Below are 20,117 nucleotides of genomic sequence, written 5' to 3' on the forward strand. Positions count from 1 at the left end.
TTTCACTTTGTATGTACGGGGGGAGAGAGCTGTCCTACTGTTCGTAACGAATTCCCTGCCTCTTCAAGATATCCTTAGAGTTTAGACGAACTCTGAATGTCTGTTGTTTGGCTTATTATTTTATCTTGTGGTTTGTGGCTTTGCAGTTCCCTCTGAAACCTTACTACCGGTCACGGAGAGGCGCAGCAGAGCCAGGGCCCGCGGGCCGAGTGCCCCCGCTGAGGACCGTGGCTCCGTCACCCGTGACCTGGTTTGGGCCTCAGAAATGTTGGGTCCAAGGAGAGTAATGAAGGCCTTTTGTGTTTCCTGGACGTCTTATTCATTTATTCTTGTAAAGTAGCCTAAAATAACGGGTGAAAGGTGACTTTCACGAAGCGTTTCGCACACGCAGAGCAGAACTCAGGGCGCCGCAGGCAGTGGCTTAGCGTGGCCTCTCTGGTGGCAGCTAGAGAGCAGAGCCGACACCAGGGGGGTCTCAGGCCCACTGCAGACACCATGACCTTAAATCAGTCCAGCGAGCACCAGTGCTTCTGACGGCCAGGATTGTCATGATGGTGTCTGGGAGACAGGCCAACGTGTCCTCCGTGACCCCCTGCTCAGAGACCAGCAGAAGGAGTGGCTTTCTGTCTCTACTCCCCTTCCATGTGCCTAGGGCGAGGTGGCAAACTCCTGGCTCTGCCCAACCTCTTTGGAAAGTCACGAAGGACAGCACCGAAGGGGGTCACGGTCGGGAGAAGTGAAAAGCGAGGAATGGGAGTCAAAGTGGGCAAAGCGCACCCAGCCTTCTGCCGAGCAGGTGCGTGTACTGCGAGAGAGCGCCTGCTCCCCGGGAGGACTTCCTGCAGGAGGTGGTGCAGCCCTGGGCCTGGGAGGCCGACCAGATTCTGCCAGCCTGGGGAAAGCAGGGGACGGGTGGGTGACACAAGGTAAACCGAGATCTGGAGTGACTGCTCATGAGACCGGGCTGGGGAGCAGGGATCCTGGTACCCACGGTAGCAAAGGAGGCTCGGTGTCTAGAATCAAGAAAACAATAGGTACGGAGCTGCACTTTTTACAAAACTGTTCTGACGGCACCGTGGGAGAGTGGCAAAGACAGAGGGTGCTCAGTGAGTCGTAGCAGGAGATGCAGAGAACGGGCTGTCCGAACAGCGAGGAGGCCAGAAGAGGCGTCGGGGCGAACACCAGTTCTGGTGACAAAGACAAGAGCTGAGTGGCTGAGCACATGCTCACTGACAGGAGTGAAAATGGAAACCGGCATTTCAAGAAGATTCTTCCCAGGGGTGGAGCAGGGAAGACCTACATAGGAATCCCGAAGGAGTCGTCATTAATTTGCTAGCTCGGCGCATCGCGCTGCAGTGGAACATAGTTGACAAGCTCTACTTGTGAGACTGTGGCCGGACCAGTAGCCCGAGGAGCAGGCCGGGCCCCACAGTCTGGCGCCCCGGCTGGGAAAGACAGAAGTGCATTTCCAGATGCCCCCTAAGTGGGCAGTACTGCCTTGGGCTTAAGAGACCTGGATCAGATGCTACATAAAGCACAGAGCAGTGGTCCTCAGCCCGGCTGCGTATTAGACTTACCTGGAAACTTTTTAAAATCCCAGTGCCAGGACACCTCCCAAACCAACGCAAGCAGAATCCCTGGGGCTGGGCCCCTAGTTGGTTCCATTGAGGAGCCAGGGCCGAGAAACAGTGGCATGGAGGAATCTTGTCATTGTCCTGAAATAGCTCTGTCGACCTCCTGTGCCCTGGAATAGCAATTTCTAAGAGTTCGGTTAGCCTCGTTTGGCACTTAAAGCTCACTTTTTCTTTTTTTTAAAGATTTATTTCAGAGAGTGTGTGCAATGGGGAGGGGAAGAGAGAGAGAGAAGCAGACGCCTGCCGAGCGTGAAGCCCAGTGTGGGGCTGGATCCCATGACCCTGAGATCATGACCTGAGCCGAAATCAAGAGTCGGACGCTCAACGGACTGAGCCACCCAGGCGCCTCTTTTTTTTTTTTTTTTTTTTTAAAGCAAAACTTCTGGGCCAAGCATGGTGCGAACCAAGCACAGTAGAGGGGCTGCGTCATGTGCTCCAGCAGCCCCCTGAGGTGAGGAGCTGGGCTGGGCAAGGTCACAGAACACGCCCAAGGCCATCGGCTAACAAGGCTCAGAATCCAGGCCTGCTCCCCCGTGGGCTCCATCGCAGAAGGAACACGACGATGCGCTAACCAGAGGGTCTGGGCCACCCGTGCATCAGAAACAGGACGGGAGGCAGACGACGCGAGGAGAGCTGGCTCGCGCGGGGGCGGGGCGGGCGAGGCTGCAGCCCCGGGCAGAATTGCTTCCGAAAACCTAGGTCCTGAGCTGTCGGGGGCACCAAGGGCGCCGTCCCCCACCTACAGAAGTCTAGGTGATGCCTGCCCGGTGACCCTCCAAGGCCATATCAGCAGATGGCACCTGCCCCTGCACGTCTGCCAAACAGGAATACCCCCGTGAGACCGTCTGGGAAAGCGTGGACCCATCCGGGGCTATCTCTGCTTAGGGTATCTCCACTGCGGGTTTGACCTGGCCCTCCGCACTGCCTCGCCCAGGCCCGAACTTTGCTCTTCTGGATCCCCCTGTGGGATGAGGAGCAGTGGGGCCCATCACTGCACTCTCATCCTGCTTCCGCACCTGGGGCCACTCCCCCAGCTCCTGCAGACATGGGGGCGGGGCTGTGACAGCCGAGCCCCTCCTTCCCGTCCTCTCAGGTTCACGGCATCCCACAGGACCCTCAAACCGCCTGGCAGGATCTGGGGGCTCCCCATCACCCGCCACAGGCAGCCAGACCCCCTCCTGCCCCAGGCCTGGGTGCTGGCCGCCCCTCTCCCCATGGCTCATTGGAAACTGAGAGCTCTTCCCCACCAGCCTCTCCCCAAATTTGCCTTCCACTGGCCTGGTACCCACTGGGCATCACCACTGATGGCTTCATCGCCCTGGACACTGCCTGCCTGGCCCGCCTGCGCAGGCGCGAGCCCCCTGGGCACAGGCTGGTCAGGGGCGACCGGCAAGCTGTGCCGTGGCCCACCCTGCCATCTGGGGCTCAGCCAGCAGAGGGTACCCTGCGCTTTAGCGCCAGACGTCCCCCCCACCTGCCCCCAACCCCACGTCAGAGGGCGCTGGAGGGCGCTGGAGGGCGGAGTGCGGAGGAGAAGCATTCAGCCAGAAAGAGGAACTCGGCGGGGGGGGGGGGGTCCCCGCGCCCTCCGCCTACAGGTTGTCCGCAGGGTGAGGGTACACGGCCCAGCGGTGCGTGCGTGCACTCGGCAGGCCCGGCTATAAGCACAGAGTCCCAGGAGAAGCTCATTTTGCAAAACATGTTTTATCAGAATAAATAGAGTCCCAAGCAGGATACAGTCCACTGGGCGTGCCCCCCCACTCGCCCACCCTCCAGTTCCAGCCCTCATGGGCTGCAGAGTCCGGGCGGGCGTCAGTGCCCACGGGGCCGCGGAAACAGAGAACGACCCCAGCACAGGGCGCACCTGTGAGCAGACGCAGAGCTGCAAGGCCTGTCGCTGTCCTACCAGGCGTCCGGATCATCCGTGAGCCTCTCAGCCTCCTGGGTTCTACCAGCCCTGCCAGAAGGGGGAGTCAGCGAGGGGCCCCTGGGACCTCCGGGGACGTGGGGGGCTGAGGGGTAGTCCCTCCAGCCGGGCCAAAGCCAGACGCCCAGTAGCCCTGCTCAGGAGCTGCCTTCAGGCCTCCGGAGGGTGGAGAAACCTCTGGACGGCCTCAAAGGGGCTGGGCAGACCTCCGATGTGTCTGTAGGTGGGGCGGGGGGTGTCGGACGGCTCAATCTGTGGGTCCCTGCTGCCCAGGGATGAGCCCCGGGGCCTCGGACTGCACACCAGGCCCGGTGCGTGTACCCCCTGGGGACCGCGGGGGCCAGCTCCCGGGCACCCCGACTTAGAAAGAAAAGTGCCACAGCGCCCAGCTCGACCTGCCCCTGCGCGCACTTCTTTCTTCTCTAGTTTCCTTTTCTCGCCAGACTTCACCACGCCTGAGCAAGAGAGCTGGGAAGGAGGGCAGCCGGGGAGGCCGGCACCCCTTCCCTCCTCACCCCCCAGCTCCGCACGATGCCCGGCCCTGGCCCCTCCCCTCCACGCTCACACACCGAGTGCCCAACCCCTCCAAGGCCCCTCACCTGCTCCTCTCTCTCCTCTCATAGACGGAGTGAAGCTTGTTGATCAAAAAGACTTTGTCTTCCCCCTCCTAAAAAGGCCAGAACACAAAGGGTGAGGGGACAGTTGTCCATCCGTCTGTTTGTCCAGAACAGACTATTCCATGAGACAAGCACAAAAAGTTTAAAGGGAGAAGAGGCACCAAACGAGGACGGAAAAACCAAGAGCCAGGCAACGGGCATATATGTAGATCGATCAATCTAAGCTTCCTAGTGGCCAAGACGAAAAAGAAAATGTGATCAGGGGCACAGTGAAGGCCACAGAGCCAGCCTGACTTAATTTAAAACTGGCCCCGCCGCCCACGGACTCCGTGTTGGGCGAATTACATCCTCTCCGACCTCAGAGTCAGCATCTGTAAGCGGGAGATAAGGGTGTCTGCCGCACGGAGCTTGTGTGAGCTTCCACTGTCGTTCTAATTACCACCAACTTGGCAGCTTAAGACAACACAAATTCATCTTTCAGTTCTGGAGGTCAGAAGTCCAAAACGGCTCTCACTGGGCCTAGGATCAAGGTGTCAGCCAAACTGGTTCCTTCTGGAGACTCTTGGGGAGCATCCTTCCTTCCTTTCTCCAGCTTCTGGAATCTGCCCACAGCCCTTGGCTCGAGGCTGCTTCCATCTGTGCCGGTGGGTGCAGAGGGCCGTGCCCTTGAGTAAGCCCCCCTGCCCAGGCCCGGGAAAAGCAGTTCCAGGGGCCTAGCCAAGCTCAGACCTGCAGCCCCAAAGCCTTGCAACCGGGGCAGGGCTCAGCCTTGGCGGGGGGCGGACACAGTCTGCAGCAAGGGCCTGCCCGGAGGGCCTTTCCGCTCCCAGAGAACTAGCAGGTGGAGCTGGGATCCTCCTCCCGACGCTGCTGTGCATCTACCAGCCCCACCTCCACCCCCGGGACCCCGAAGGTATCCGCAGGGCTTGGTGCACTACACAGTAGGGCAGGCGGGAGCCAGCTGGCAAAGACCTGCTTCCGCCAGCTGTGGCCAGGTGACCGCCTCAGCCAGAATGCCTGGCCTTACGCCGTGCTCCCTGTGGGCGCGCCAAGACGCCCGTGTGTATAAGGGAAGGGGACGGGGGCCTCCCATTGTGTTACTTGAACCCCCTAAGAAGTGGGCGCTGTCCCTAAGGGACCTTCCCGCTTGGGGCCCAGGCCCTGCATCAGTAAGCCAGCAGGAGGGGCCCATGCCTACTGCACCCCAGCCCTGGCCTGCCATGGCTGACACCCCGCGCCTGACCCCCGAGTCCTCCTAAGGCAGCGTCCCAGGTGGCCCCCAGCACACACCCGGAGGAGGCGCAACCCCCGGCCCCGTGTGAACGCCAGGCCACCGGCACAGTGGCCTCAGAGTGGCCCAAGCGTCCAGGGGACAGTGAGAATCTGCAGAAGGGGAACGGCCGCGGGGAGAGTGACGGCGAGGTCCGAGCCCACCCAGCGTCTATGCGGGGACCCGCCGTCGCTGGCAGGTCCGGCTGAGCAGACCCCGGCAGGACGCGCCCCCCGGCTGGGAAAATGCCAGCCCGAGTGATCCAGAGTCCGTGGTCGCTGGCTTTTAACCGGACGCGAGGCCTAGCAGCCGAGCAGGGAGGGACGGTCCACGGGGCCGGGCTGGGCCGCCTCTGGGGTGGGCTTGAGCAGCTCGGGGCCGGCGGATCCCCAGGGGCCGACGGTGCAGTGGGGGTCCCAGGAAGGAGCCGCCCCCGGGCGTCTCAGCCCACCCTGCCTCTCACACTTACGACAAACCAAACGTGCTTAATACAAAGGACGAAAACCCGGGCTCGCGTTTAACTTACTCCACTTGTTTGGAAAATGAGGGCAATGAACAGGGTCCATGTCCTGACGCGGGTCCCCCAAGAAGTCCAAGGGCTATTTCCAGTACCTCCAAGACCCTCACAGAGACCGTAGCCCCGCGGGGCCGCCCGCCCGAAAATGCCGCCTTTCTCTGCCGGAGCCGCGATCCACCCCCCCCCAGGGCGGGAGCCCTGTCCCCGAGGGCGCTCCAGGGCGGCCGCTGCCTCACTCCCCGCTCCGCTTCGTACAGCCCCCCGCAGGGCCGGGTGTCATTTGTGGGGCAAACAGAGCCTCTCGCGGCCGGGCCGGGGGCGGCAGGGCACTCACGTTGCTGATCTGCTCCTTGAGGAGGCAGATGACCCTCCGCTGGCCCTTCACCACCTGGATGTGGAGGTAGATCACCGCCCTGCAGCATGGGGAGCCACGCGGTCGGGAGGGGCTCCGCGCTGGAGCCCAGGGCACCGACAGGCTGGGGCCTCCACCCGGGCCGGTCCTCCTGCGGGGCCCGCCTGCCCGCACTCACAGCAGCAGGGCCGACACCAGGTAGACGGGGAAGGTGTTCTCCACCAGGTACCGGTGGACCCAGGGTAGCCAGGAGACCCTGGGGCCCGCCTCCTCCAGATGGCGCACCCACACCTTGCCCGCCTCGTACATGCTGTTCAGGCTCCGGAACGGGCCGCAGGTGCTCGAGGGCTTCACCCTGGGGGAAGAGGGCGAAGGCGACCCCCACGTCACCCCACACTGCAGCCCCCAACCCAGGGGGCACGCCGCCCCACAGGCCGGGCGCCACTCACCGCCACACAGCGAAGCAGAGGAAGACAGCGGCTCCCAGGAAGGAGGGGAAGCAGAGCAAGGAGATGAAGACGGTGCTCATGTGTGAAGCCAGCCAGGGCCGGCGGGGCGCCTGGCAGTTGGCCCTCAGGCTGGTCTGGGGACAAAGGCTGAGATCCGCCACGGCCACAGCTTCGGGGGGGGGGGGCCCTGGGCGACACCCCAGGCCGGGATGGGCTCCCCGCCCCCAGGGAGCGGACACTCAGAATGTGAGCCTGTGGGTTGCCACGCCGGTTTACGAGGGGCAACCGAGGCACAGGAGGGGCGGCCTGTCCACTGTCCCTCGGATACGGAGACCTGATGGGCACTGCCACCTCCGATGGCCGTGCCCGGTGCTCCAGGAATGTCCTCTCCAACGGGCCCCCGCGGACACCGTCCCGCCACTCAGACGAGGAAACGGGGCCAGAGGGAGAGGCTGGTTCTCCAGCGCCGAGCGCAACCCAACCCAAGGACAGAGGAGCGGGGGGCCCTTCCCTCGGCCCAGGAGGGGCCTGTGGCTCCGAGCAGCTCCCAGCCGCCGGCCCGGCACCTCCGGGCACCCAGCAATGACCACGGACCCCGACGCGATGCTGCCCAGCCAGGAAAGGCAGTGACGCTGGGGGGACGGCAGTCAGGGGAGGACGGGAGGGTCCCGGGGCCCAGCCTGGCTCAGGCTCCCGCGGCCCTGCCGCCCTCCCGGGCGCCAGCGGGCACCCTTACCTTCTTGACATAGAAGATGAGCAGCAGCTTGACGATCTGGATGGCAGGGAGGAGAGGAGAGAAGAGGACCCCCAGCCTGGCGAGGCAGAGGCTGGGGTCACGACCCCTGTGCTGCACCCCACAGTGACAGCAGCCGGGCTCGGGGTCACGAGATGCCCCACCCCAAGGCCAGGCTGGGGGAGGGCACAGCAAGAGGGGCCGCACGCTGCGCGTCCTGAGAGGCGAGGGGTCAGGGCCCACGTCACTGCGGAACCCCCAAGCCGGGGCCTTGCTGCAGGCCTAAGGGGGAAAGGGGCTCAGCCTTCCGGGGGCGGGGGGGCCGGCAACGGCAGGCGGGCAGAAGACGCTTACCAGGTCAGGGTCTGCCCATAAATCAGCTGCAGAACGTTCCCGGCAATGTCGAACTCCGGTTTCTCCCTCCTCTTAAGCTGCTTCTCAGAGATGAGCCTGGGGCAGAGGAGCCCCCGAGGGTCACTTGGGGGGGCCAATCCCGGAGACCGATCCCCAGCAGGCCGGCCAGTGACCCTCCCCTCAGGCGCCGGCGGATGTCAGGGGACAAGGCAGGTGAGGTCCTCCACCTGAGGGGCTCGGGGCTACAGCTGACTTCCTCTCCGTCTTTTCTCTCTCTTGTTTTTTAAGTAATCTCTCCGGCCGACGTGGGGCTCGAACTCAGGACCCTGAGATCCAGAGTTACACACACCCCCACGGAGCCAGGCGCCCCGTCTCGGTCTCTTTTCTACGCCCGGGTGTAAACATGCACAACAGGCGCAGACGTTTTACGGACTGTTGAACGTCCCGTTTTTAAATCACTATTAATCTCCTGGTTCCCGGAAAAAAAACCACAAACGAGAAAATAAAAGCAGTAGTAGCAACACCGGAGCCCAGCAGCCTCCCGCAAATGTCCCTCCGTCCCTCCCTCCTTCCGTTTTCCCTGGACAACACTGAGATTAGACATCATTTGGGAAACTCTCTTCCATCTAAACACGCGTTACATCCCGACTTGGGTTTTGCTCGCCCGGCCGATCTTCCACAGACAAGGCGGGCGGGGGCGGGGCGACGGCCGTGCCTCTCGCGGGTGAGGATGCTGGGAGCCCTCCTGAGGGCAGGGGCGAGGCGGGCGGGCGGGGAGGGCAGCCCAGGTGCCCAGGGGGCGCGCGCAGGGCCCGGGGCCTCACCTCCACACCAGCTCCCCGAACAGCGTGTCCAGCAGCACGAAGATGAAGTCCAGCACCATGAGCCGATACAGCTCCTGGCCCACAAAGTTCTCCCAGCACTGAAACAGAGTGGGCCTCAGCCCCCGGGCCCCTGATGCCCCCGCCACCCTGCCCACCCCAGCAGCCCACCCAGGGGCCCTCCCACCGCCCCAGGGCCACCCTCACCTGGTCCTTCAGGGTGCCCACCCTGCGGCCCACCCAGGGGCCCTCCCACCGCCCCAGGGCCACCCTCACCTGGTCCTTCAGGGTGCCCACCCTGCGGCCCACCCAGGGGCCCTCCCACCGCCCCAGGGCCACCCTCACCTGGTCCTTCAGGGTGCCCACCCTGCGGCCCACCCAGGGGCCCTCCCACCGCCCCAGGGCCACCCTCACCTGGTCCTTCAGGGTGCCCACCCTGCGGCCCACCCAGGGGCCCTCCCACCGCCCCAGGGCCACCCTCACCTGGTCCTTCAGGGTGCCCACCCTGCGGCCCACCCAGGGGCCCTCCCACCGCCCCAGGGCCACCCTCACCTGGTCCTTCAGGGTGCCCACCCTGCGGCCCACCCAGGGGCCCTCCCACCGCCCCAGGGCCACCCTCACCTGGTCCTTCAGGGTGCCCACCCTGCGGCCCAGCCAGTGGTAGCAAAGAATGCCCAGGATGACCATCTTGAGGATGAGGTTCCTGTAGAGGACAGGGAGGTGGGGAGTGCTGAGAGAGGGGGACCGGGGGGGGGGCAGGGGCCCCGCCCCGGCAGCCTCCACCTGCCCCGCCTGGCCACACACCTGCAGACGGCCACGTACACCTCCAGCACCGGCGAGTCGTACCGCTCCAGGGCCGCCAGGCAGCGGAACAGGTAGGGGGCCCCCAGGTTGAGGAGGCAGACCACCACGGGCAGGGCCAGCAGCGCCCCCTCCTGCTCGACAGACACCGGGCTCTGCAGGAGGAGGGCCGGCGGCAGTCAAGACAGGTGCCCCGGTTGTGGGGGGGCGGCCGGGAGGGGCCCCCGGCGTGGAAGGAGGGGGCCAAACTGCCTGGCAGCACCTCCCTCCCTCCCCAAGACACGCCCACCCCGGCCTCTGCTTCAAACCACACAGGAAGGGGGTGGGGACACGGGTGTCAGAAAGAGAAACCCAAAAGGCAGGGGGAGCCAGAGACGGGCGCAGGAGGAGACAGAGCCGCCCGGGAGAGAGGGGGCCGAGGGCGGGGGGCAGGCACCGGGGGCCCGTCCGAATTCAGCAGGGGTCTGACCCTGTGGCCAGGGCTCCAGGGACGGGCCTCTCTCTGCCCGCACCTTGATCATGAGCTCGGAGAAGGCGTAGACGGCCACGGTGCAGCCCAGCGTGGTCCCCAGGGACAGCAGCCACACGAGCCCCCGCACGGCCACCCGCCGCAGCCGCCCGCACGCGCTCCGGGAGCCCCGCCGTCGCTGCCACTCGGCTAACAGCTCCTGTGGGCAACGAGCCCGTCATGAACCCCGCACAACCGCGCAGAGACACACACGGGACCCGGCGGGTGGACAGCTGGGGGAGCCTGGAGGGACCCAGGGGTCGCCTCCCTCCCACCCCCAGTGCTACCACCTGCCACTCCCCCTGTCCCCAGGCACAAAAGAGAACACGGGGCAGGGTCTCAAGGCTGCGCCCTGCCCTCCATCCCCGCCAGCCCCCAGTTGGTCACCCTGCTCCCACCTCGGGCTCACGCTGCACCCTGAGGCCTGCCTCCCTCCCTCCCCAGCCCTGCCTCCTGAGCCCCGCTCCCTGCCTTGGAGGTGGGCGGGCCCCCAGCTGCCCAGAAGCCCTAAGGCTCGAAGGACACCTGGCTGGCCATGGGAGCTCCCTGAGGGCAATGAGGGCCCATCAGCCAGGTCAAAGCTGAGAGCACCCCAGAAAGGCAGAGAAGAGCGCACAAGGCCCGGCCTGGCCCCCGGCCTTGGGTAAGGGACTGAACCTCAGGTCGGTGTGCTCACGGGCAGCACGGGCAGCTAACAGTCCCTGCCCTGGGCTACCGTGGCGAGCCAGGGTGCGTGCCGGCGGGAGCCCTGGGGTCTCTGCCCACGGTGCCCCTGGCCGAGGGCCCCGAGAGCAGCTAAGCCCCTTGCATCGGAGCGTCGGCCCGCGGGTTCTCCAGCCTGCGGCTAAGGGCGAACTGACACACTGAGCCCCCCAGGATGGAGGACAGGCCAACAGCAAGGACCCACCCTGAGCACGCACGCACACTGAAACGTGCTGTGAGCAGAGGGTTCTATTAACGGGCTCCTGCGTGTTCGAGGGCCCTGGACACTAACCCTGCCAATGGGTGAGAGGCAGCCCCAAACGGGTGCCCCATACAGAAGAAAACTCCAGGACGATTCCCAGGGCTACCTCCTGTCCCTGGATTCGGGGCGACAGGCCAAGACCCCCCACCCCATGCCCCACGCACAGCTCTGGCCACGTGGGCCTAAGGGGACATGGGCCGGGTCTGTGGGAGCCGAGATGAAGTCAGGGCCCCCGAGCGGCTCACCTTCAGATGGGTTCGGATGTTGTCGTGCTGGAGGCGGGAGGCCCGTCTCTGGGTCACCTTATGGTCCCAGGAGCAGAAAACGGTGACGGCATGAACCCCTGAGGTGCTGCCCACCCGGTAGCTCTCCCCGAAAGAGTGGGACATGCTGGGAGAAGCAGAGCCAGGCAGAGAGGTGACGAGGGGCACAGAGGCCAGGGAGAAGGCAGTCAGGACGCTCCCCACAGCCAAAACCTGCCACTCACTCTGAGGAGCCCTCTGGGCGCTAGATGGGCCTCCCGCCGACCCCCCTGCCCCTCTTCCAGCCCTGCGCTCTGGGCCTCCTGCCGCAGGCTGCTGGCCACCCTACATCAACCCTGATTCGGTGCCCACTGAATGCGGCTAGCGGAGCGGCGGGGCTCCGTGACCCACGGACGTGGCTGGCCGCCTCCCACACAGACATCGCCGCAGAATATGCCAACTTACCTCAGGCCTTTCGCACGGCCTATCCCAAGAGCCGAAACACCTTCCTCTGCTTCTCCCCTGCCCACGCGTATTCAACCCCCCTGTCTGACATGAGTACCTCCTCTAGACAGAAGCCAGCCTGACTCCTCTAGTGCCCCAGCGCACCCCGGCAAGCACCGCTGGGGCTCTGGGTCTTCCCAGCCTCCTCACTGGTCTGTCTTCTCCCCTAGACAGCAAGTTCCTCGAGGACAGGCCCCATGCTTATTTACCCTCCTGCCCTGAGCTGAGCACAGCCAATGTCTGGAGTGGGGAGGGGGATGAATGGTTGAGTGGGTGGAAGGAAGGAAAGAAGGAAAGAAGGAAGGAAGGGGGCGCCTGCGTGGCTCAGTTGGTTAAGCGACTGCCTTCAGCTCAGGTCATGATCCTGGAGTCCCAGGATCGAGTCCCGCATTGGGCTCCCTGCTCAGCAGGGAGTCTGCTTCTCCCTCTCCCACTTCCCCCCTCTTGTGCTCTCTCTCTCTCTCTCTCAAATAAATAAATAAAATCTTAAAAAAATAAATATAAAAAAAGAAGGAAGAAAGGAAGAGCAGATGGATGGATGGATGGGGGATAAAAGGAAGGAAGGGTAGATGCATGGATGGAAGGATTTAAGGAAGGAAGAGTAGATGGATGGATGAAGGAAAGAAGGGTAGATGTATGGATGGAAGGATGCATGGATGGATGGTGGATGGATGGATGGATGGAAGGATTTAAGGAAGGAAGAGTGGATAGATGGATGGATGGAAGGGTGGATGGAAGGATGGATGGATGGATGGATGGATGGGAGGATGGAAAGGTGGATGGATGGATGGATGGAAGGATGGAAGGGTGGATGGATGAATGGAAGGATGGATGGATGGAAGGATGGATGGAAGGGTGGATGGAAGGATGGATGGAAGGATGGAAGGATGGATGGTTGGATGGATGGATGGATGGATGGATGGATGGAAGGATGGAAGGAAGGATGGAAGGATGGAAGGGTGGATGGAAGGAAGGATGGATGGATGGATGGATGGAAGGATGGAAGGGTGGATGGATGGAAGGGTGGGGGGATAGACAGGAGGAAGATCTGTAATGACTAGATGAGGAGATGATCAGTAGTACTCAGAGCCAAGGTCATAAGGTGGAGGGCCGTTACCTGTACACCAGGGTGATGCAGGTGATAAAGAAGGCTAGGCCCACAGTGAAAAGGTAGGCCAAGGGCATGCTGTAGGGCAGGCTGTCGGCCTCGCGGCTGCACTGACCACCCCCCGGGGGGGGCACACACGGCTGGCTCATTGTGCTGTTACTGTAGTAGCCGTAATACAGGACAGTGTGGGTGAAGCGGCCCTGCAGGGAGGAGGCCCCGTGCAGTCAGGGACTCTCCCCCTTCCCATCCCTGACCCAGCCTTGGGCTTCACGAGGCAGAGGGAGGGCACCCACGGGGGCAGGGCGAGGAGAAGGGCAGGGCAGGGGCAGAGAGGAGAGCACAGAGGTAGACAGAGGGCCACAGCCATCCCGGGGCTCCCCGGCCCCCCTGGACTCAGGGCAGGACGGGTATCAAGAAGAGGCTGGCTATAGCCCCCCGGGGAGTCCCGGCACAGACAGGGGCGGGGGCTCCCCGGGGGAAGCCATGCCAAGTGGGCAGAAGGCAGGGCCCCCGCCTGCAGACGCCCCCGGCCCCCCCACGGCTCCCTCGCCCTGAGGGAGCCCTCACCCCGCCGGTGAGCAGCTCCAGGCCCGTGAAGCTGGGGACAGAGCCCGGGGGCGCTGGCGGCGGGAAGGCCGCCTGCACGCCCACGATGAAGGCCAGCAGCGGCGGCAGCAGGAGGGCGTTGAAGGCCAGCAGGGTCTTGAGGAAGAGGAAGTAGGAGAGCACGCTGGAGCCGAACTGGCCTCCGATCTGCTTCAGGGCGTAGCGCCACGGCCTCAGGGCGTGCAGACGCCCGAGCAGCCCGAGCCCCAGGCTGTGCAGGGCCTGTGGGCACAGAGGCAGGAAGGGAAGGGGCCCGCCTGATCTCCCCTGATCTCGCGTGGGGGCGGGGGGGGTGCGGGGGAGGCCAGGCTTGGAGGTGCGGGGCAGTGGAGGGCGCTGCGGAGGGGAGGGCGGGTCTGAAGGCTGCGAGACCCCACACACAGGACAGGCACAGAAGAAAGGGGGGGCCACCCCACCCCCGCCCGGCCGCCCTGGGCGCATCCCAGACAGGAGGGTCCTACCAGGACGCAGGCATCTCGGAGCCGGCCGCAGCAGGGGAAGAGCCCATGCGGGCCCTGCCGGCCCCTCTGCTTCTCCGTCGGGGTCTGGGTCTCCTCTCTGGGGGCATAGGCCGCATCAGGGTGGGACCAGGGATGTACCCGACTCCCCCCTGGGAGCCACCTGCGGCACGCTCAGGGCCCTTCTCACCGACCGCCCAGCCCCAAGGAAGTGGGTCTCGAGACGGCCCGAGGCCGACGGGCACTGACCGCAGGCAGCGTTTCTCGGCCAGGCCCAAGGGCATTCCCCGGAGCATGTGGTTCCGCTGGGCCACCGGCAGGCCCTCCAGCTCCTTCACCAGGAGGGAGCGCTTCTCTACAGAGGATGGGGCTCTGTCAGTTCCCCGCCACACCCTTCCCTTCCTCCCTCCCTCACTCCTGCACCTGTGCCCATGACCCTGGACAAACCTGTCTGCCCCTGCCGGCCACCCCAACGCAGACCTCTGCCCACCCTCCCAGGTCTGGACAGCTGCTCTCTGCCCGTACCATCCAAGCCAGACCCCGCCGTGCCCGCCGGTCTTGCTCCACTAGCTGTCTTCACTACCCCCCTCAGCCTATGAGCCCGGTGCCCCTCCTCCTGCACCCTAACTCTCCTCCTGGGTCCCCACAAGCATCTTGTTCTGACCCCCAATGCACCTGAGCCTCACCCGCCCCTCTGCTCAGCAGTGATCAGGTCCCAACCCCATCCCCTAGCACTTCCCACTATGCTCTTGTGGGGTGATGGGGGGGCCTGTAGACCCACCCCTCTCTCTTTCCCACCTTCACTACCAGCCTGGGAGGGGGCACCACTTCAACCCCAAGTGACAGACAAGGGGACACCTGGCCAGGCCTGCAAAGCGAAGCTGGCAAGCTGCCCAGAGCCCACTCCTCCCTGCCCTGTCCATCCCCTATCACAGGGCCTCCACTAAACTGGGGAGGACACAGACAGGACCCCCGCACAGTGCCTGAGCTCCAGGCACCTGAACGCCACAGGTTACCTGGTTGGAGACCGACCCGTGACACTGGCTCTGCTATGAACACTGTCCCTTGCCCTCTAGCACCTCCACACCCACCTCCCACCTCAGGGCCTTTGCACATGCCCCTCTGTTCTAGTGTCACTTCCTCCAGGAAGCTTCCCTGGATCCCTGTCCTGCCGCGTGCCTTTCCTCAGTCTCCCTCGTCTGAGCTTGAATGTGCTCTTCCATTTGGTTGGTTCCCATCTGTTTCACTGGGCAGAAAACAAGCTGCAGGAGAGCTGGACCTGGTCCGCTCACCACCATCCCAGCCCAAAGCTGGGACCAGCGTGTGCAACAGGAGTGCTCAGTGCGGGACATTTCAGGGGCGCTGCCTGATACGGGCCGAACCCTTCACGGCCCAGCCGGCCCCCGCTGCTCTGCGCCCCCCACCCCCCGCAGTCTGGCCGGCCTGAGCTCCTCCCCACCGAGGAGGCCGCAGGGCCCACTGGCTCACCCTCCTCCTGCAGGGCCGCGGGGTCCAGCTCCAGGTCGTAGAGGCGGAGGCTGGGCCGCGCCGAGCGCCCCACGCCCTTGAGCTCCGGCCGGCTGACCCTGCGCCGCAGCTGCACCGAGCGGTTGTAGCACTGGCAGATGACGGCACCGCGGCTCCGGCCTGGGGGGGGGGGGGGGGTCAGGGGCAGCCCGGGCCGTGCCTCCCTGCCCCCGCCCCTCCCAGGGCCCACGGGGTCCCTTTGCAAGAGACCTCAGGCACCACTGGGTTCCCAAGAGCCTATTTTTATCCCTGTGACTCTGGAGTCGTTTTTGGAACCCAGCGAGGCGCATGGGGCTGTGCCGGGCCTCCCGGCAGCGGGCGGCAGGCTGGGGGGCGACGGGCCCGGCCCCGCGCTGCACAGACCCCCGTCTGAAAGCCCCGCCGCCCAGGCGAGGCTAGAGGAGCCCACTCACCGATAGTGCGACTGGGCATGCTGGCCAAGATGCGGAGCGTGGCTGCGCTGTGCGCAAGCGCATCCTCGGGCCCCGGCAGGGCGTGCTGGCCACAGCCTAGGAAGCAGAAAGACTCGTCCGGCGTCCTGGAGACATGGCTGGCCAGCCATCTCCCCCACCCAATCCCCACCCCAGGCCTGCAGTGGGCAGGGAAGGCTCAGTGCCCCGCCCACAGCATCAGGGAGGGCTCACCTGAGGTCTCCGGGCCTCCAGCCCCCGGCTCCCTCTGCTGCAGCTCCAGCCCCTCCTCAGCCACCCACTGGCTCTGCTCCTGGATGAGCTGGTGGAAGGAGTCATGGACTTCACTCTCATCATACGGGCTGGGCTCCTGGCTGCTGGGATGAGAGGGGGGCGGGAGCTCAGGATTCGGCTGCCCCAGCCCTGCCCCAGCAGGGACCCCTTCCATAGGCCCTGGTCCAGGTGGCCTCTCCCAGGAAGGGGGCGGGGGGGAGGGGAACGTCTCTGCCCTCCGGCCCCCCCAGCCCCAGCGCACTTACCTGTGGTCCTCTGGGGTCTCGGGAACATTGAGGACAAAGTTCAGCGGCTGGGCCATGTCTGTGACCCACGCCCAGCCGGTGTGCAAACCTAGAGCAGCTCAGAGCCCCGGCGCAGCCTCCAAAGCCTCCCGCTGCCCATCTGATGAGACAGGGAGTGGTGTACCAAGGTTGGCCCTCGGTGCCTGGTGCCCCGCCAAACTACCCATTCCCTGGGGCCGTGGGGGGTGCCCACAGCCTAGGCCGCCTGAGCCCCTGCCTGCCCCCATCCACTGCCAAACACGTGGTCAGGTTAGTGGCCCCAAATAAGCCTCATGCCAGAATGGACCAAGAGGGAGTCCCTTCCACTGCTTGAGGGAGAGCGGCAGGAAGAAGGGGGTTCTGAGCAGTCCCCATCGGTTTCCTCTATGGCGCCAGTCCCTGGGAAGGCGGAAGGGGGTGGGTGTCCGTGGGCACAGCCCCAGGTATCCACCGCCCTCCTGGTGAAGAAGTTCAGGGCAAGCTCCCAGACCTTCCTGTGCCGGCCCTGTAACCCCAGAGCACTTCCTCTCACAGGAAGCCCCTCCCACGGCTAGCCCCTCCCACGGGGGCGGGGCTCCTCCAGCGGGCCGCCACCCAATGCTGCTGGCCCTCACCTCCCCAAACAGGGATCACTGCCCTCCACACTGGGCTGGGCTGGGGCGCTGCAAGGTCACCAGTTCTCAGGAGACCAACTCCCCTACATTCCATCACCCCAGGGGCGGGCCAGGGCAGCTGGCTGGGGGAAGGGAGCCTGGGCGTTAAACAGGCCGCCTTTGTGCAGCCTTTGTCCAGGCAGAGGGCTCTGCCATCGCCTGGGACAACTGGAACCAGGGCAGCCTTGTCTGGGCTCTTCACCCTGTGGGAGTGGCCCGGGGCCCAGCCCTGCGTCTGCCCTGTCTTCGGTCTTCCTCCACCCTGTTGTCCCCCTGGGGGGATCTCAGCATTCAGAAAAGTTGGCTCTGCTCAAGGGGGCCTCCTGGGGCAAGGCCAGGATGCCCAGTGTCCTCACTTAGGGGCATGCAGGACGTCCAGTCTCTGAACCCAGGCCCCACACCATCCAAGCCCCTTCCGCTCCCTCCATCAGGGGCGGGGGGAAGGGGGGACCAACAGAGAGATGATGGGTCGGCTGAATCGGGAAAACAGCTGGAGGTGAAGCTGATGATGTGCCCCCCAATCCAGTCCCCAGAGCTAGAATCCCTTCCTCCGCAGACCCTCAAGCCTCTCCCACACACCCCTTTGGGGGGCGGGGGGAGGTAGTGGGGAGGTGGGAGCTGTTCAGAGGCTTGGAATCCGGCAGCCTGCCTAGGGGTAGGGGCTCACCTGGGCTCACCCAGGCACTGCCTACGACTTCTGCCCAGCTGACACCCAGCGCCCGGACAGCCGACCCCAGGCCGGGGCAGGTCCGGCAGAGTTTCCGGGGCACACCATTCCTGCGCCCTGAGCCAGGTGGGGAGGGGCAGGGTGGGGCGCGTCTCCGGGAACCCCACCCCGGCCGGCAGCGAGTCCTCTGGGAGCCGCAGCGGCCCGGGAAGGGCCGCAGCCCAGCCGCGGAGCCCAGGGGCGGCCGCAGGGCCGGGCGCCCCTCGACCCCTCTCCGCGCCAGCCTCCCGCTCCCCCGCCCCGGGCCAGTGGTACCGGCCCGCGCGACCCGGCCGGGCCCCGGGGCGTCACCACTGCCCTCTCCGCCGGGGCGGCCGGCCGGGAGGCGTCAGGCCTTTGGCGCGGGAACTCCCCGCCCCGTGGCCCCGGGGGCCCCCGGGAATGGGGAGCGGGTGAGGCGGCCGCCGCAGGGGAAGTGGCTGGGCCGGGGGGACCCGGGCACCGCCCTCAAGCCCAGGGCCGCGGCTCCGCCCGGACCGGCACCCCGATCCCCGCCGCTTACCTGGGAGGCGCGGGGAGGAGGGGCCCTGCGCGCCCGCCAGCCGCTCACCTGTCCCCGGAACCGGGGTCCGGGCTCCACCACCTGGGGGCAGGGGCGCGGGGTCAGGGGGAGGGAGTGACGGGGGGACGGCCCAGGGGGCGACCTGGGACCGCCGCGGGACTGAGGGGGCCCGAGGGAGCTGCGCCGCCCAGCCCCCGCCCACGTGGTGGCGGGCCTCCGGCGTCACGTGACCCGGCGCGCCCCGCGCCCTCGGGCGACCTTGCCCTCTCCCTGCCGACTGCCGACCCCGTCTCCACCTCACCCCGCCGTCTGAGCTGGGTGCGGACGGCCGAGCGTCTGGGTCTACTCCAGTCTCAGTCTGAGTCCAGTGTGTCAGTGGGACTCAGTTTCCCCAAGTTTCAAATGGGGACAATAATTCCCCACCCGCCCATTTCCCAGGGCAATTATCAAAAGAACCCGCTGCTGCAAAGCCCCACTGATGCACCGCCTTTCGACACTGGATTGAGTAACCCTTTCCTCCACACAACCTCCTGCTGAGGAACGACTTCCCAAGCAGGCTCAGGACCCGGGTTATCACCCCCCTCTGGTCCGGGCGTGGTTTCTGTCACTGGTCAGACCACAGTTCTGGCGCACTTCCTGTGTGCTAGGTGGGGAGGAGGGGCAAGCCCCAGGGAAGCCTGACACTGTGACTGTCCCCTCTGCTGGTTTCTTAGTTACTCCCATAAGCCAGGGAGGTGGACACCTACTCCCTGCTTCACAGATGAGCAAACAGGTGGTGACGTTCATCAGCTTCTTGGGGTGTCCTCTGCCAGGGCTTGAGTCTGGTCCACCCCGGAGCTCCACGAGAAACCTGGCTTTGAGAAAGCCTGGCAGGTCAGAGGGGAGGCTCCCAGAGATTGGAATGAGAATGGGTGGAATTTGGACAGTGGGGGGGGGCGGGGACCGTCCAGATCGGGGGAAGCCTTGAGAGGCAGGCAGGGAGGAGGGCAGAAAGGAAGGAGAGAGCCCTCCTGGAGGGTTGAACAGGTGGGCAAAGCCAGGATTCCCAAATGAAAAGATGTAATGCAAGCGGTAAAGGGGTCTGCAGACCTGAAGTTGGACCAAGTTGGAGAGGTCAGCGTTGGGGCTTTTTTTGCAGCTGTCTGTGGGGTCCTCAGATGGGTTACTTCGGGCTGGATCTTGGCACAAGGCACCTCCGCATGAAGACGGGGCCTGCCCAGCCCTTGCCTCTCCCCACACTGATGCCCCTCCCTGCACACCCTGCTCCAGCCATGTGGTACTCGCATGACCCTGGCCCAACTTGCAGGTCACCTCCTGTGGGAAGCCTTCCTGGATTGAACCCTGTTGGAGCCCTTGCCACTTCCTGTTGACATATTCTTTTGCTGGTCTGTTCACCCTGCCCCCACTCTCTGAGCCCACTGTGTGTTGGGCACCAGCACCCAGCTTGGAGCCTGGCATAAAGGAGGGGCTTGGAAAATGAGGGGATCCAGGCAGGGATGCAGAGAAGCTACCAGAACTCAGCTGGATGGACTGGGCCCTGAAGGAGGTGGAGAGGGAGCAAGGAGGAAAGGGGATCCCAGGAGAGAGAAACGGCCAAGATGGCTCTGAAACATCTTGCCTAGCAGGAACGAATGGCACGGATTCCTGAGCCCTTACTGTAGGCCAGACTCTAAGTCCCTGAAGTGCCAGTGACCCAGGCGGGAAGCTGAGGATTAACGCCAAAGGCTTCTGGAAACTGAGCAGCCCGAAGTGATGGGGCCCACCCATTCTGTCACTATCTCGCTCTCCCCCGAGGACAATCTGCCACGGGCAGATAAGCGGCCAGGCCCCAGCTCGGGCTCCCCAGGCGTAAAGGGACCGAGCACGCAGGAGCGGC

General features: G+C 64.8%; 1 protein-coding gene across 16 annotated transcripts; it reads right to left on the reverse strand.

Moving 5' to 3' along the window:
• Positions 1-127: 127 nt before the first annotated feature.
• TMC6 (transmembrane channel like 6) lies at positions 128-18,696 on the reverse strand. 16 transcript variants are annotated; one of them, XR_010408413.1, is made up of 23 exons: positions 18,242-18,435; positions 16,342-16,480; positions 16,037-16,179; positions 15,806-15,901; positions 15,354-15,512; positions 14,115-14,220; positions 13,869-13,965; positions 13,369-13,629; positions 12,811-13,001; positions 11,193-11,337; positions 9,988-10,143; positions 9,479-9,630; positions 9,296-9,377; positions 8,678-8,775; positions 7,854-7,949; positions 7,503-7,578; positions 6,767-6,900; positions 6,496-6,672; positions 6,300-6,378; positions 4,161-4,228; positions 3,499-3,591; positions 1,578-1,744; positions 128-1,013 (listed from the first exon to the last, which is right to left on the reverse strand). XR_010408413.1 is itself a non-coding variant. In XM_064582338.1 (22 exons), the coding sequence occupies exons 2-21, from the start codon at positions 16,395-16,397 to the stop codon at positions 3,537-3,539; spliced, it is 2,427 nt and encodes an 808-aa protein (XP_064438408.1). In that variant the 5' UTR covers positions 16,398-16,480; positions 18,242-18,435; the 3' UTR covers positions 881-1,013; positions 3,499-3,536. The 16 variants fall into 16 exon arrangements, 5 of the variants coding, with proteins under 5 accessions (XP_064438408.1, XP_064438406.1, XP_064438409.1 ...); XR_010408412.1 differs by having other exon boundaries at positions 6,300-6,672; positions 6,767-7,018; positions 18,242-18,438; XM_064582338.1 differs by lacking the exon at positions 1,578-1,744 and having other exon boundaries at positions 881-1,013.
• Positions 18,697-20,117: the final 1,421 nt, after the last annotated feature.

This window comes from Mirounga angustirostris, unplaced genomic scaffold (genome assembly GCF_029215605.1).
Source record: "Mirounga angustirostris isolate CCGP_5_RB_7025 unplaced genomic scaffold, mMirAng1.0.hap1 SCAF_17, whole genome shotgun sequence".
Classification (NCBI taxonomy): domain Eukaryota; kingdom Metazoa; phylum Chordata; class Mammalia; order Carnivora; family Phocidae; genus Mirounga; species Mirounga angustirostris.